The sequence below is a fragment of the Cryptomeria japonica genome, chromosome 1 (genome assembly GCF_030272615.1).
Source record: "Cryptomeria japonica chromosome 1, Sugi_1.0, whole genome shotgun sequence".
NCBI classification, from domain to species: domain Eukaryota; kingdom Viridiplantae; phylum Streptophyta; class Pinopsida; order Cupressales; family Cupressaceae; genus Cryptomeria; species Cryptomeria japonica.
This window is the reverse complement of record NC_081405.1, coordinates 230,247,183-230,263,762: the sequence shown is the minus strand read 5'-3', so window position 1 is coordinate 230,263,762 and position 16,580 is coordinate 230,247,183. Positions and strand designations below refer to the sequence as shown.

Genomic DNA, 16,580 nt, shown 5'->3' with positions numbered 1-16,580 from the left:
CGTCCTCTTTCTCAGTTTCTTATTTTGATTACATATCTGATTGTTACAGTTGGAACTATTAGGGATGCTTCCAGATCTGGCCTGCCATTCTGTGACAGTACCTCTTATCCTTCAGACAGTTCAGCAAATGCTTAATGAGGATTCACCAATGTACGTGTTTATAATGCCTACTAATTATTTTTATTGTATGCTTGTTGGACACTTCGAATAATCCATTTTTTAGCTCTTGTTCATGGTTGCAAGGATTATTCTTTAGGCATTTGAAAAGCTGTTATTTTTTCCTTTTGTTATTAAAATCTTTTATTGTTATCAGATCATATTATGCCTATGTTTAACTAGTAAGGTTAAAGGGGATTCAACATTTGTGGCTTCTGCTTGGCAAATCCCAGTGTGAAAATGGAGAATTTATACAAGTTTCAAAAGTGAAAACTTCTTCCATATTTTCTTGGGAGGCTAGTACAGATTTTTAATAGCTAACTTTTTAAAATAAGAAAGTGGACTGTCCTCTGGTTGAGACATGGTCTAACCTTCTCCTTACACGTGTTGCAGCTTTGTCTTACATCAAGAGAACTCAATTTGTAAGATTTGGAGCCTAATTTTCACTACAAATGCCACCTTGACTATACTTGTCTGCTATGACTTGTGACCTACTTAAGGTCGGCAATGCTACCAAAGGACTTCTTTGTAAAAACAAAAGTGTCACAGTTAAGCTTGAATCCCTAACAGAAATAATTCCATGAAGATTTCTGGCCTCCTCTAGACTCTGAGAAAACTTAAATGGTTTAAAATGAAGACTCTATGTACAATCATAAGAATGTAAGAATCCTCCAAAGAGAGAACTCAGCATACACACATTAATTGATATTGTTTTTGAATTTTTGAATTAATACTTTCCAATATCAGGATATATTAGAAATATTATTTCTTAGGATGTTATTCATAGAACTATGATAATTCTAATAAATCAAGCATGGGTACTTATCGGACTATATAATCTAAAGCCATTTCTTTTTCTTTTTAACTTGGTAAGCTGGAACCTCTTCTTTTTACATGTCCGGGATTAATTTCTAAAAACTATAGAAGTTTTTTACATTTTTTTTTCTCTTTCCTAGGTAGCCTTGTTAAATTAAATGTTTTTCATGCCTGGAAATGGCAAGTGCATTTCAGAAACCTTTGGGAAATACGGACATCCACATAATATTTTTAGGAAGAAATGTCTCCAGGAATGTTGGGAAGAGAAATGTTTTTCTCAATTATTTCCCTATACTAAACAATGCAATCTGTAAGAGTCTATACATCCACCTGTAATGTCCCCTACTAGGTTTAGGCCTGTTTTAACAATAATTAATTTATTTCAATATACTTATGACTTAAACCAAATTGATTAGGATACCGATTCTTAATAGTCTTTTTATTCAATGCTCTGTAATCTATACACATCCTCATGGTCTTGTCCTTCTTTTTAACCAGATCAACTGATGATGCGAATGGGCTTGAACTTGGTTGAATGTGGCCCATCTGCAGTAATTCATTTATAGTCTTTTCTATTGCTTCTTTAAACTTCTGCGGGTGCCTTTATGGAGTGGTGATTACTAGTTGTGCTGCCTTTTCCAATTCTATGATGTGTTCAAATCCCCTTTTGGGGGGTAATCCTAGAGGAATGTCATCAAAGACCTTTTTATGCTTCTTGAGGATGGATTTTATATCAATGTGTACGGCTTTCCCTTGTGGAGTAGATTCGTCCAGGATCATGCACTGTGCTGCCCATTCCCCTTGACCCTTCCTAAACATCATAACATAATATAATAATCTTTAGGTCAGGTTGTCACTAAACAAACAATCTTAGTGTCAAAAGTAATGTTATGCTTCTACTTCTTACCTAAAAATTCTTTGCATCCTCTTGCAAGAAACTATCTTTGGGGATCTGTTGGGTAGTCCTTTTAATGTAACTTCATGCCCTTCATGTTGGAAATGGATCGTTAAGTTCGGTAGATTAAACATAAAGCATCCCAAGGAGTATATCCAGGGGGTGCCCAATACTATATCAGCGTCCAATGGTACTACATAAAAGTCTTCCTTAATGGGGTGCTTATGTAGGAGCATTTCCATTTGAGAATAGGTTTTATATCAATGTGTACGGCTTTCCCTTGTGGAGTAGATTTGTCAAGGATCATGCACTGTGCTGCCCATTCCCCTTGACCCTTTCTAAACATCATAACATAATATAATAATCTTTAGGTCAAGGTTGTCACTAAACAAACAATCTTAGTGTCAAAAGTAATGTTATGCTTCTACATCTTACCTAAAAATTAATAATAATTAATTCCAAGTATTGAAGTACTGTTTGAAAGGCACGATTCCGTTATTTGTAGCAACAGCTTATTGAGAGACTCACGATGTACGGAAGGGGTGCAAGGAAAGGGGTGTTGACTAAGAGCCACATCCTTGCACACAAGACCATTGAAAAAGTTTATAAGACAGGATTCCAAGTGGGGAGAAGGCATCGAAGGATAAAAAAGGAAGAAGGGCCGAGTCAAGGGAAGTCAGCGAATTGCATCTTGCTGCCAATGGTATGTTGGACAATTACTGTTACACTATTGATGTTTTATTCAGAAAATATTCTGCTGAAACTATAATATCTGATATATATATATATATACACAATGTCTTGAACAGTACAAACTAATAATCTCAGACTGTTAATTAGGAAGAACTCTTAAGGTAATAGTCAATAAGAGGAATATGTAAATACAATTTCTTTCTTGCTGCTATTATCAGTATTTAAGAAGATGGGGATGAGATGTTCCAAAGAGGGGTAGTCTAAATCCAAGCAATAGGTTAAGTCCCAAGATAGGGTGGGGAATCAGCGACCCATAAGCCTTTAGGGGATAGACCCAAGATAGGTAAGGGCTTGGATCTGTAAAATTTGAGGGAACCTATTGTATTTGGTCTCTAACCACTTTGGTAACATACATAGACCCTTCTCCCTTAAAACTGAAGCATTAGCAGGGCCTGAATATCTATATTAGGAACTATGAATAATGAAGTTAATCATCTAATGAGGAAAACAAATAAGCACTTGTTAATAACTAATAAATTCAATGACTAGCTGCATGATTAGTCTCTCAATCAATTTTAGTATATTGAAATAGATTAATTATGTTAATTAGGTAGGGGACATTACACTTTGGCAAGAGACACACCTTTTGAAAAAGTGCAACTCTTCATTATTTCTGCCCTTTGAAAGGGACACAACCTTCACAATCAGATCTGCACTTTTTATATAAATCAGAACTGCACTTCTCATTCCCAAATTATCCCCTCTTCAAATGAGTTCTCTCCTCCCTTTTATACCTCATATTTGGGGGAGTCACAACTTATCATTTCATGCCTTTTGACCATTCATTAACTTTAATCAAATTTTAATTATGTTTAATTATATTCTTTTATATTTTATTTTTATTTTTTATTTTTATTCTTTGTATTTTAATTTTATTATTATCATTTATTATTAAATTATATTTCAAAGTGGGGACATTACACTGCCCCTAGTGAAAAAAAGTTGTCTTCACTCAACACTTGATCTCTGTCAATTAGCCTAATTGATAGCTTGTTTTGATTTGCACATAAAATCAATCTTGGAGAATAGGAAAACGTAGTGATAATTTTTGGAGAAAGCCTATTATTATGAGCAAATATTGTAGGAAGCCCATGCTTGGCTTTAAGTATGGTAAGACTTATTGTAACAAAGAGGTTATTTAATGCTGAATTGTGTAATCTAAGTAGACCACCATTTTTTATGTTGTGGTTTGGTTTTTCTTGGCACTTGGGAGTGACTCACTTTTAGAGATTTGGCCGCCTTTGTGTATTGATAGTGTAAGAGCAGAGTTTTATTGTCCTATGGTGGAAAGTTCATTTATTGATCAAAATCTCTTTTGTTGTTCCAAAAATTTGTAGCTATGATTTTTCCGACAACTATTATTTCCATTTCATTTCCTTTAGGGGAAGCATCCAGAGAATACCTGTAAGTGGGAAGATCAATGCAAATATTCGTAAATGAAGAAGCCACAAAGTCTCATTGATCTAGAGGGAAGTGTGAATATAATACCATGTTGCAACCTTTACTTATTATTGCCGCTTATCTGTAATGGCCAGTAAACAAAGGTCACTTGTGGAAGAAAAGTTGTCTGTCTGCGATAATGGCTTCTATCAATTTACACACACCTTTCTACTGGGAAAAACATGGTGGGAGGAATAGAAGAGTATTTCTACAATCATTTTATTGTGCATCATTTTCCAAAGTCACGATAACCCTCTAGAATAGAGATAGCAATATACTGGACTGCATCACATATGCAGCTCACTCATGGATTTGGGTGCTTAACCAACCACGGACATATTATGGATCTGGGTAGTCTATCAGCCACAGGGACACATCTTGTCAAAGGCATACGCAGATCCATGATATCTGGCGGTCCATGTATAGCTAGCTTTGACATTACGCAATATTCTTAATGATCTTTATTCTCAAGAAAATTCTACTTTTAATTCATTTACAGTTTGTCTATGTAGTTCTCTATATATTTCAATTATTGGCATTAATTGTTTGCGCCTTTAACACATCAGAGATAAAGCAGTTTAAAGTATTATCCTCTATGTATTCCTGGCATACAGATCATTTTTTATCAATATTCTAGCCTACTTTTCCAAGAGATGCTTGATAAGTGGGTACTTTGTAACTTGGTAAAGGATTACAGTTATGAGTACATGTTTTTGGCATATGCAGCATTATGTGCTCATTTCTAAGGAGATTGTTAAAGAACTTGTTGATGTAGGAATTTGTTTCTGTGAAGAACTCAAGAATAATTCCTTGAGTGACTTTTCCTTGTAGTTTTTGTAGTTTCCTTGCAAATTTTAGGTCCCTACCAATATGGAATTGCAATTTCTTTATCAAGTTTTATTACTAACTTGAAAACTCACTTGTCCACGAGATTTGTTACAGACTGAAATTTAGGCTTCTGAGTTATATACATGATTGTGTTGTTATGCTCACAGAAATATATTGTAACTCTAAAATGTTCTGGCTTAAATATTGCCCTCTACCATGTAATCAGTATTGTCAGTATAAGATTATTCTTAATAGAGTTTCAGCTTTTGCTGTCTGTAATAATCACTTGAAAGATTCAAGGATCCAAATTGTGTATCCTGAAACCCCTCAACTAACTATATTCTTCACTTACCGCATTATGTTTTTGTAATGAAGGGAAGATTGTCTAGAGGAATAGTTAGACAATTATTTATGAATATTGGCATATTTTATTTTTAACATCAATTGAGGTGTGTGTTTTCAGGGAACTTCGTGCTACAGCTTTGCGTTTACTTTGTAAAACTTGGGAGTTTAGTGATCATGTTTTTGTGCATCTACAGGTGATGAAACGTTGATTTTTCTAGTACTTTGCAATTTGCATTTTTGCAGGAAACTTGATGTGTTGTATCTGCAAGTAGTATTTACTATTTTCCCTTTTGAATTTGCACATGTTTCATTTAGCTTTTTGCTTACTTAAAAAATGTAAATTTGTTTGTACATGAGCTTAAAGATTCTTCTACATAAGGCCTTGAGGTGATCATGGAGGAAAGGATCTGTTCAATACAAATCTCTTTTAGAATGGTAAATGGCAGTGGGTGAATAATTTATATTTCACAAAGAAAATAGAGATGCAAGAAACTATGACCCATCGAATCCAGCTATCATTGAAACCAAAGGTGCATAAGGTATCTTCTGGAAATTTCTCACAGATCCCGTCATAAATCTTCGAACATCATGTTTCATGAACATGGAAGATTTTCTTTTATCATGTTTAGATTGAATAGCTTCCTCGACAATAACAATACCATTTAGGCATTGATGCCCTTGAACAAACCCATCCTATTTCAGGGAAATGATAGAAGGAAGGAACCATTTCAATTGCATAGGAATAGTTATGGAAAATATCTTATTGATTGTATGCCAAAGAGATATGGGTCTTCAAAACATTATCCTTTTTAGGAATCAGGACAAGAAATCAGTTATTAAGAGTTTCTAACATTTGTTTTGAAGTATGTAGCTCTTTGCAAGCCTCCAACATGTCATCTTTGACAAAAGCCTAGAAAGCTTGAAAAAAGTCAGTAGGAAATCTATTGGACTGGGGGTTTTATTGTATTTTATCATAAAGACGACCTACTCCAGCTCTTTCGTGGAAATAGGGCCATTAAGAAAGGAGTTATCATGAGGGATGATGTTTTTAGGAATAAAGTTCAAAACGATACACATATTATCAATAGAGAAATCAATGGGGGTGTTGAACAACTCATAAAAGTGAGAAACAACTTGTAATTGGATATTCTAAAGAGATTCAATCTTGGATCCATCTTCTCTTTGGATCTTCTTGAAAGCATTAGAATGTTTCTAAGCCTGTGATGTCCCCCTATAGAAACTCCCTTCCTTGGCTGATTGATGAAAGATAAATTGAAGAAGATAGTTTCCGCATAAGCCGGCTATGAAGACTGATATAATTTACTTATATGTAGTGTTCCATGGGCGTTGGGGATGGGGGGACGAGGGGGACGCGTTTCCGGGACGGGGGGACCAAGGGCCTAAATTTGGGGATGGCGGGGGGACGGCGGCGGGGGGGTGGCGGGGTGGTGGTGCTCATATACTTATACATATACATATAGTACTTGAAAAACTAGTTTTGAAAAGATGTATAACAGTATAAGAATTAGATTTCAAATGAAACTATAGGAAATACCAAGATTACTTAGATTAGTAATACTAATTGCTAAATGCTAAATAAAATTTGACAAATGAAATTGTCAAATTGGAGATTTCTCATTTCTATCATATGAATATCGAAAAAGGAAAACGAAAATACGAATATTTGATGCCATTGCAAAGTCTATAATAATAAAGATGATTACATGATTCATCATTACAATGAATAGCCAAATACAAATACGTGTAGCAATAGCATTACAAAAGAGACTAGAGTCAAAGACAAAATGACAAAACTCAAAATGTAGCTAATGGAGGCCTCTAATCATCTGCGAACTCCTCCTCACTAGAACTGCTGGACTCCTGAAGATCAAGGTCCCTCAAGCTCACACCAACTAGCCTTGCATCTGAAGTGGTAGGATCATCCTCATCAATCTGTGAAGGCTCCTCTGGCTCTACATCCCATTGTGCCGCTGGACTCTCCTTGTACACGAGTGTCTTGCGGTCTATGAGAGGCAAAGCACTGTGTACAGCCACAAGCTTCTCTGCTCTCTTAGAGGTAAGTCTGTTCCTCTTAAGAGAGTGGATGAAGCTATATGTAGACCAGTTCCTCTCAGTAGCTGAAGAACTGGAAACCTGGGATAGCAGACGGATGGCTAGGGTGGTGGTCAAAGATTTCGGGCCATGACAATTCCACCACAAAAGTGGGTCCTCCTGTGCCATAGTGTCTATATCCATCTTTGCCGCATCTGAATAACCTCTAAGAGTGGCAAATCTTCCCCACTCAGTGCGCATTGTGCCGGCATCTCTGTAATCAAACATCTTCTCTATGCACCTAAAGAAACCCGCCTTCACCTCAGCATCCTAAATCGGTGTCATTCTACCCGGTCTAGCCTTGTACCACTTAGGATTCAAGGCAAAGGCAGCCATATGCAAAGTAGTGTTCAACTTGTCCCATCTACTCTGAATGATAGGCCGGATTTGCTCATTGTAGAATGCTAGAGAGGGGTCCTTCACTCGCACAACAGCCCTCATCTGGTCAAGCATAGAGTCAATGCACTCATACACCTCTCCAAGGTTAGGTGCATCCCCATCCCCATATCTGATCACCTGGAATACTGGAGAAATGATGGAGACAATGTATTTCGCATCAGTCGAAAACACATCACTCTTCACTATCTCCTTCACCCTTCTCCCCTGCTCTATCTTGGCCTCAACCCACCTATTCCACTCATTAGTCATAACCATGAGTTGCAATGCCTCTTGCAACTCAATCATTCTCTCCAAGAGAATGAAATAGAATGCATATCTAGTCTCAACTGGTTTCAAGAACTCCTCCTTCACGAAGGTCCTGAAGAGTGCATGTGAAGTGTAGTGGTTGCAGATAAACATCTGCACATCTCTCGCATCGGTGACCACTCCTCTAATCCAATCAATCTTCCCCATGTCCTTGAGTGCATTGTTCATAGCATGCACACAACATTGGGTCCACCAAATGTGTCTATAGGCTGCCTCAACGAGTCTCCCTGCTGCTCTACACACATAGGCTGCATCTGTCACTACTTGGACCACATTTTGTGGCCCAACCTCCTCAATAGCCTCCCTGAGGACCTGAAACTGGAAATCAGCATCTTTACGATTCCCTGTACAATCAACTGCTCTAAGGAAGTTTGGGCCCTCTGCACATGTGACCATAACGTTGATGAGTGGACGATGGCTAATGTTCGTCCACCCATCCATAACTATGCTGCACCTCGATGCCACCCAACATGCCTTCATCTTCTCCATCAAAATATTGATCTTGGAATAACATTTATCCAAGATCAAGGTCCTCATTTTCGTCTCCCCTGGTGGCACATAAGATGGTCCTCCCTTGGCCACCATAGCCATCATCTCCCTATAATAAGGAGACCGTGTAACATGAAATGGAATGCCATTGGCAAAGAAGAACTTGCCAATGGATTCATCTATCTCATCTCTCAGCTGCACATTAAACATATCAGCAATGGGGTTGCTCTGTGGTGTCTGCAACCTACGTTTCCCAGCCCTGGCGACAGTAGAAGTGGAAGTGGATGGAGATCCACACATCATTCCTCCCGCCTGCGAAGCATGAGAAGTATGTGGTACATTCTGGTTGTCGTGAAGTGCTGCCCTAGCAGACAAAGTAGTAGGCATTGAAATATTTGTGTCTGTAATGTCCCCAACTAGGTTCAAGACAGTTTTAACCATAATTAATTGATTTCCAATATATTTATAACTTAACTAAATATATTTGGAGACAATTCCACCTTAACGAGCATCGAATCAATGATATTCCGCAGCTCGATCAATTAATTATTAATAGATAAATTGTTAATCTATCATACATCTATAATAAATTTACAGATCCACGCCCTTACCTATCTCGGGACCATGCCCTCAAGGTTTATGGGTTGTTGATCCCTACTTTGTCTTGGGATCCATCCTATTAATTGGATTTAGACCGCCCTTCTTTGGAACATCTCAATTCCCAACCTTGTGAATATTGACTGCAGTAGCAAGGATTATATCCAAACAATATTCTTCTTACTGTTTATTATCTTATGAGTTCTTTCTTATTTACAATCTAATATTTTTATGTCTGATTACGGCATTATATTACAAATATATGTATATGTTTATTTATATCTATATGCATATTTATTGATAGTACATCATTCATATAGTATTATTACATCATATATATAAACAACTAAATACATTATATTGTATTATAAATCATTTATATATTTATTAATTACCAATTATTAATATATTTACTAATTACCTTTTTGTATAAATCACTAATACCACCACTGCCTAAAACATAAATTGTTAGTATAAGGGTGGCTGTAAAAACAGATAGATCTGAAATGCATCAGATCTGGTCTGCCACTAAATATCTCATATGAGTGTCATGCTTATTGCACTCTACTTTCTCACAATTACCACTGCCTCCATACATTTTTCACACTGTATAATTCCATGCTTCACACATATGAGAACTTCTTTATTTTGTGCCTTATATTATAGTATCAAATTACTGTATTAAAACAGATTTGCGTAGGCAGTAATGTATTGTATTCTTAGCCCTTAGATTATATTGGCAACATAGGTTATATGATAAATATATTTTAATATGTGTGTAATATATTATTATCTTATGTCAAACCGAACCACATTATCTTCCGATTGCAACAGTCATATCGGACTGTGCTTTCGGCATTCTCTTATGTTATATTAGTAATGATATTTCTCAGATTCGTACCTATTGCAACTTCCTATTTACTATCACCGCAGATGTTTTCTTATCTTTTTTTACTCCTTTCTGTGTGATGGTATGCTGTGTATTCGTAGGAGAGGAAGGGTCAATGGTATTTAAGACCATTGACCGGTTGTGACCCCTCCCAAAAGCCCCGCTTCTCCATACGTGTCTCACCAATGGGTCATGTCTATTCTAATTAAATGCAGATCGGTGCATTAAAATGATTGACTATCGTGGGTAAGGGATGGTGAGTGAATATTAATAAACATGAACATTAATAAAATGAATTAATAAATATGAACATTAATAATAATGGCATCAATTATTAATAAATTGTGGATACTCATTCACACATTAATAATAAATATGATTATTAATAATAATACACATGAATATTAATAATAGGCATTAATAATAACAAGGGTGTTAATAATAAACACTAATAAACAAGGATATCTATTAATAAACTGTGTTTATAATATAATATTAATTTATCTTTTTATTTGAATATTTCAAGATATTACTAGTAATAAACATTAATAAATATTAATTAAATAATAATATTTAATAAATAAATAAATTCCAAATAATCATTTTTTGGTAGTTATTATATTAATCAATAATAATTATGTATATAACTATCTAGGAGGGAACATGACAGTATTATTATAATATTAATATTATTTTTATATTAATGAATGATTACTATTACTATTAATATTATTAACATCAATTATTAATTACATAATAAATGATAATTTATTATTATTATGAAGAATCACAAAATCTATTATTAATTACATCACCAGGATGTGGGGTTATGACAACCCTCTCACTTTAGAGGAAAATCGTGAAGTCTCATAAATGAGACAATTTTCCAATATTATTAAATGTTAATTAATAAATGTTTTAATTATCGTACTTATTTAATCACAATAATCCAATGTCCCAAGAGGGGTTATGACAGTGTCATCTGGAACCCCCCAAAGCCTGTTAAACTCAATTCTGTACTGTATATTTTTGGGTTCCTCCAAAAACTTACAATGTTTCACGCCTTTTCCTCTCCAAAACAGAAAGTGTGCATTCACCCTACTAATGCTACCAAACCATTCTCTGTCACAAATATTGCACTTCCACTTCCTTGTTCCCCTACTTGAATGTGATGTGCCTTGTATTGATATTCGTGAAGCAAACTGTTTTAGAGGAGACTTGGGATCAAAATGACCCCTAGCATATGGTGCCAACAACTCTAAAGGGCAACCTGTACTAACTGGTGCACTCGCCATAGAGCTAGATTGGGCTCCAGGATCAGCCCCATGGTCACCCCCCTTATTTTCAGGTTCGTATGCTGAATCATTCTCACTATGAGAATGGATTTACATGTCATCTTCACTCATGCCTTGGGAGCTCATTGTGAAATTGACATTGCATTTCACAAAATAAAAATAAAAATAAAATCAGCCTAGTTTAACAATATATTTTTAAATTTTTTTCCTATTCATCTCAAAATGAGATTTGATGTTGAATCTTGAGGGCAAAATGATCCCTCAAGATTCAACATCAAATCTCATTTTGAGTCTTGAGATGAATAGGGAAAAAAAAAACCAAAAATGACATAGAACAATGAAAATCAGAAAAAAAAAACAAAAAAAAAACAAGAAAAAGTTGAAAAACCCTACCTTGTGCTTGAAAAATCTCTCCAAAATGTAGAAGAATCTTTTTCTTCCTCTTCTTCTTGCTTCTTCTAGCTCCTATTACGCTTGCAATCACTTTTCTCACCCCTTCAATCAATCTTCTTCAAGTATTTCCTCCTCTTCAGGTTGCTGGAAAAAAAATCAGTTTTCCAAAATGAGAGTGAAATCTAAAAGAAACATGCTTTTGTGTTGTTTTGGGGGGTAGGGTGGGGCCCACGTCCAATTAGGGTTACCCCTTAACCCCCCCAAAAGGCACATGTTTTAAAAAAAATGCCTTTTTCGCTTCTCATTCACATGGGAACGCGGGTCCCAGGAGACGTCTCCATGTCTCCACGTCTCCCTGGGAGACGCAGAGACGCGGGGACGTCTCCATGTCCCGGCGGCGTTTGGGTGGCGGTGGCGGGACGGCGGGGGACGTCGTGTCCCCGTCCCCGCGTCCCCGAGACGTCTCTGACGGGGGGACGCTCCCAAAAAGGGGGGGGACGCGTCCCCGTGGAACACTGGTTATATGAAGTTTGAAAATAAATATTTCTTATACACAAAATAAGTACAAATATCAGAGTAGCTGGAAACTCCTTTGTCCCTCCTTGGGCACACGTATCCTCGTATCCGTCCCCGTATCCAAAACGGATACGTATCTGATACAGCCCTGATAGACATCGAATACTGTACCCACGTGTGCTCAAAAAACCTTGATTTCCAACTGTGCTAGATACTATGTGATTTGATTTTTTTAAAATCTGACTTAAATCTTCCTAAATTTAATTTAAAAAACCTTCATTCATGCATTTTTAAACAAAACCTACACCAATTGAGAAAGACAAATGAAATGTTATTCTATTTCAGTGACCCATTTTTTGGGTTATCTTCCAGTGCAACTCTACTATTTTTGCATATTGTAAAATGTTAAATAAACTTATCATTATTTATGTAGCAATTATGTGTCTATATTGCTTTCGAAGTAATGAAAATCTCCTCGAATAACTTAGAAAACTGTGTTAAATATGTGTATGTGTTTTTTATGAATAACGTATCCAGCCGTATCCATATTGGGGGTCTTAAAAAATGGCCATATCCGTATTTGTGATGATCCTCCAATATGTTACTGTTCTGAATTTTATCCTTGACTATAGGTAATATGCCCAAACTGGATTAGCTGTGGTCACAGTATAATCTTGATCAGTCCTTATGTTATTGATGTTCCTGCATGTGCTTTCAGCCTTCTACGCTCCTAGGATATGGGCTGAGTTTCGATCTTTATAACATTGACAGCGAAGTCTGATAATTTATTATTTTCTTAAGTATTCAATTCGATAGCATTTCTGATTCTCCTCCTCCTTTTGGAATGATGTCACTCCTCCCAAGTACCTTGGGAATTCGAATGGATGCATCCCTCCATTACATCCTTAGATCGCATCTTTTGGTTAAGGATTGGTTAATCTTGTTTAGTTCGCATCTTTTCATGAACACGTGATCCTTAGACAAATCATGCCTTTTTATCATTAATCGTTGTTGTTCATTAATCATTGCTAACTCGTTCTTTTTGACCCTAACCACATATTATGGACATGAATCATGTCTTAATCAATATCCACAACCCATCTGTGATCTGTCTTCCACAGTGACAATGTATTAGACAGCAAGACTTATGTGATCGGATCTTCCTTGGGTCAATTACTGTGCAATTTTGTCTCTTAGAGATTTCACAAAATTGGTTTTCTGATTCCAAGTATGGGGATATCACAAAGCCACAAGAAAGTGATGGAAGAAAGAAGAATTCCTGTCTCTTGTCTGTAACCATTTTGCATGAGATTTTGTTGCCACATGATTTCCTCCTAAGATTTGTTTTTAAAATTCATTCTAGAGTTTAGATTCTTGAGTTAAGAGATCCTTTTTGAAGCCTTGCTCCTAAATATAGCATTGTATTTCTGCCAGCAGAGACAAAGTGCCCCTTCTCCTTGGCATAGTGTTACTGCATTAGGAAATATTCCATTCTTTTAGTTCTCCCTTGACAAAACATAATTTGTGAATCAAAACATACATGGCCAGTCTCTGATGAGGTTTGCCTTCCTGCCACCATAGTCAAATCTTGTCATCAAGGTCATCTTCTTATAACCACATGAGTTGAAATCTTAAAGGGGTATTTTGAGGTTTAAAGCATCTTTCCTATTTTAGAGCGATGGGCTAGTGCGTTGAACCCACATTCTCCGGTATGGATGGAACAAGTCTGATGTGTTGAGAAACCTGAGAGTCACTAGTCAAAGATCTTTTTAAATATTCCACAAGGTATCGACAATTATTGGATTGTTCCTTGTATAAGAGCCATGGCTTGGAGGGAACCTGCAAAATTTAATTCTGTCACATGCAACTCTGAATTTGAACGTGCACGGCCTCTATGCAAATCTCTTCAATACTCTATTAAACCCATCTTAAATTCCAAAAGCTGTCAAAAACTAAAAATAATTGAACTTGAGAAGCTAAGTAAGCATGGAAAACTCATAGGATGTTGTCTAATACTTATTTAAATGCTTTATAGAGGATTACAGAACCCATGATCTTTGTATTGCATTTATACTGTCATTGTGTTTTCTTAATGTCTTTTGTATTTTATTTCTGTAGAAATTTCTGCATCCTAAACTCCTTTCATCTTCTACATTGGATATGGACCTTGTCATAAGTATGGCAGCTTGTGTTCGAGATGTGTGCAAAAAGGATCCTGACAGGGGTGTTGATCTTATATTGTCAGTTCAGGTACTGAGGCAGTATTATACAAGGCTATTCATTTTACTATTTGCATAAAGTTTCAGTATTGTTTGTTCATTCCATTGTTTCTTTTGCTTGAGTTTGCAGGCATGCATTGAGAGCAAAAAGGCAGCTGTTCAAGCACTTGGTCTTGAAAGCTTGGCACATCTTTGTGAATTTGATGTTGTAGGTGAGTACCTGATTTTTGCACTAAAGACACATGATAGTTATCTGGACCAGTATGATTTGAGGTGTTTAGCTTAGATGCTAGCTTATGGATCTTTTTTTTATTACAGACCAATTTTATTTCTTCTTAGAATGCTACCGTTTATTTTGAATTTATGTAATTTTTTACAATTGAAATATACGTGCAGTTTGGTGGCTGAACTGGCAGAGCCTTTTTTGTAATAAGAAAAATAATAGATTTTATTTTCTGTAGAAAATTATTTGTTGCTTTGGAATCAAGTGAGTTAATGATCTAGACCACAGAGATTGAAATTGGAGAAACTTACATCCAGCCCAACCTATATGAATAACACTGAAAACGTTGCACAAATAATACACAGAACATAAGAAATAGTAAATGGAGTCTTCTAAATCAATCAAATAGTGTACAATACTACTGCCATCATACCCTTCTGTTTTGTGGACTTACAGTGACATGAACATTATGATTTACAGGATGGGAGGATGGATGCAATAGTTGGGGAACTACCCACCTTGTTGGAACAACCTACACGACAAATTAAATTTATCATTCTTCTGAAGACATAACTTATGTACATCATAACATAACCCATTTCTTTATTTTAATTTATTAATTACAATTCTTGTTGCAAAAGTGTGGTCTACCTCTATCCTTCGATTAGACTAAGTTGTCATCATTGTAATGACCTATAAGATGGAGCTTGTCTTGTGAAGTAGTGTTTGCATGAGATGCAGGCAAGTTTGTGCTGCATGTGAATGTCATAGTCATTCCTGCATCGCTATAAGTCAGTGGTTGTTGTAGTCAAGGGTTATTGGAAGATGAAGGTGAATAATTTTTACCGCCAGGAACTTTCATTCTTGACAACTAGCCTGAGTAAGATAGAGCTTGTTGTGAGAAGCAGTGCTTGCATGAGATGTAGGTGCCTTGTGCTGCATGGAATGCCGTAGTAATGGATGTAGTGGGTTAAGTCAGTGGTTGTTGTGCTTGAGGGCTGTGGGAGGAGGAAGGGACAGAAACATTTTGAAAAGCACACAGGAAATACTGAGAGCCGTTGGGGTGGGGGGGGGGGGAGGGGGGTGGGTTTGAATCAGTATTTCAAATTTCTAAACTTTTAATGCATGAAACCTCATAAAACATGAAGCAGCAAACAGAAAAACACAAACTCCAAATTTTCTCGTGGAAAACCCTTTTGGGTGAAAAACCATGACATGCAGAACTTTTATTAGCAAAGAATGGGCACCAACCCAAATTACAAAGGTGAGCACCAGCCCACATAGAGCACCAACTCCGAATACTGAAGCACCAACTCCAGTTAGCTGAGTCTAAAACAACTTCTTAATCTGAAATATAGCAGTGACATACTCGTTGCACGGCTCAGCAAATCTTTTCAACCATTAACACAGAGCTACTCACAAAAATTTCTGCACTATTATCTGTTCTTGTACCTCAAAACAAAACTTCATCTTTCATTCAAAATGGCATCACACACCTGAAATTTCAGTTATGGTGGCCTATAACCAGCAACCCCAAACCCACAGAGAGCTGTAGGTTTTTACACCCAATTAAGTATAATTTCCATGCTCAGGTAGCTGTTCCAATTGACTGAGAGAGGTTACTGGTACCTGAAAATAATAAAGTTAGATTTTAAGCACCATAAAACTCCCATGATCATTTACAGATCAGCAACAGCTCCAAATTGCTCCACACCCCCTTTCTACTCAGTCACAGCACATCATAATACACCTGTTTTCCTTCTTTTTAAACTCCCATCTCTACGTACAGTAGATACCAAACAGAACTTAGACATAACATGCTTCTTTTCAAAACGGCACATAAAAAATTATTTCTCCACTCACTTCAGCAGCAAACAAAGAACATCTGGTCTGCGTCACTTTTATTTTA

At 36.4% G+C, this 16,580-nt stretch overlaps 1 protein-coding gene across 2 annotated transcripts in view; it reads left to right on the top strand.

Annotated features, from left to right (window-relative positions):
• Positions 1-16,580, top strand: part of LOC131035366 (protein RST1) — a 198,453-nt gene that overhangs the window by 50,570 nt on the left and 131,303 nt on the right. For both annotated transcript variants that reach the window (XM_057967040.2, XM_057967039.2), the window contains exons 8-11: positions 50-150; positions 5,352-5,427; positions 14,348-14,479; positions 14,579-14,660. In XM_057967040.2, the coding sequence (XP_057823023.2) occupies positions 50-150; positions 5,352-5,427; positions 14,348-14,479; positions 14,579-14,660 (391 nt within the window). The remainder of the gene's footprint in view (positions 1-49; positions 151-5,351; positions 5,428-14,347; positions 14,480-14,578; positions 14,661-16,580) is intronic.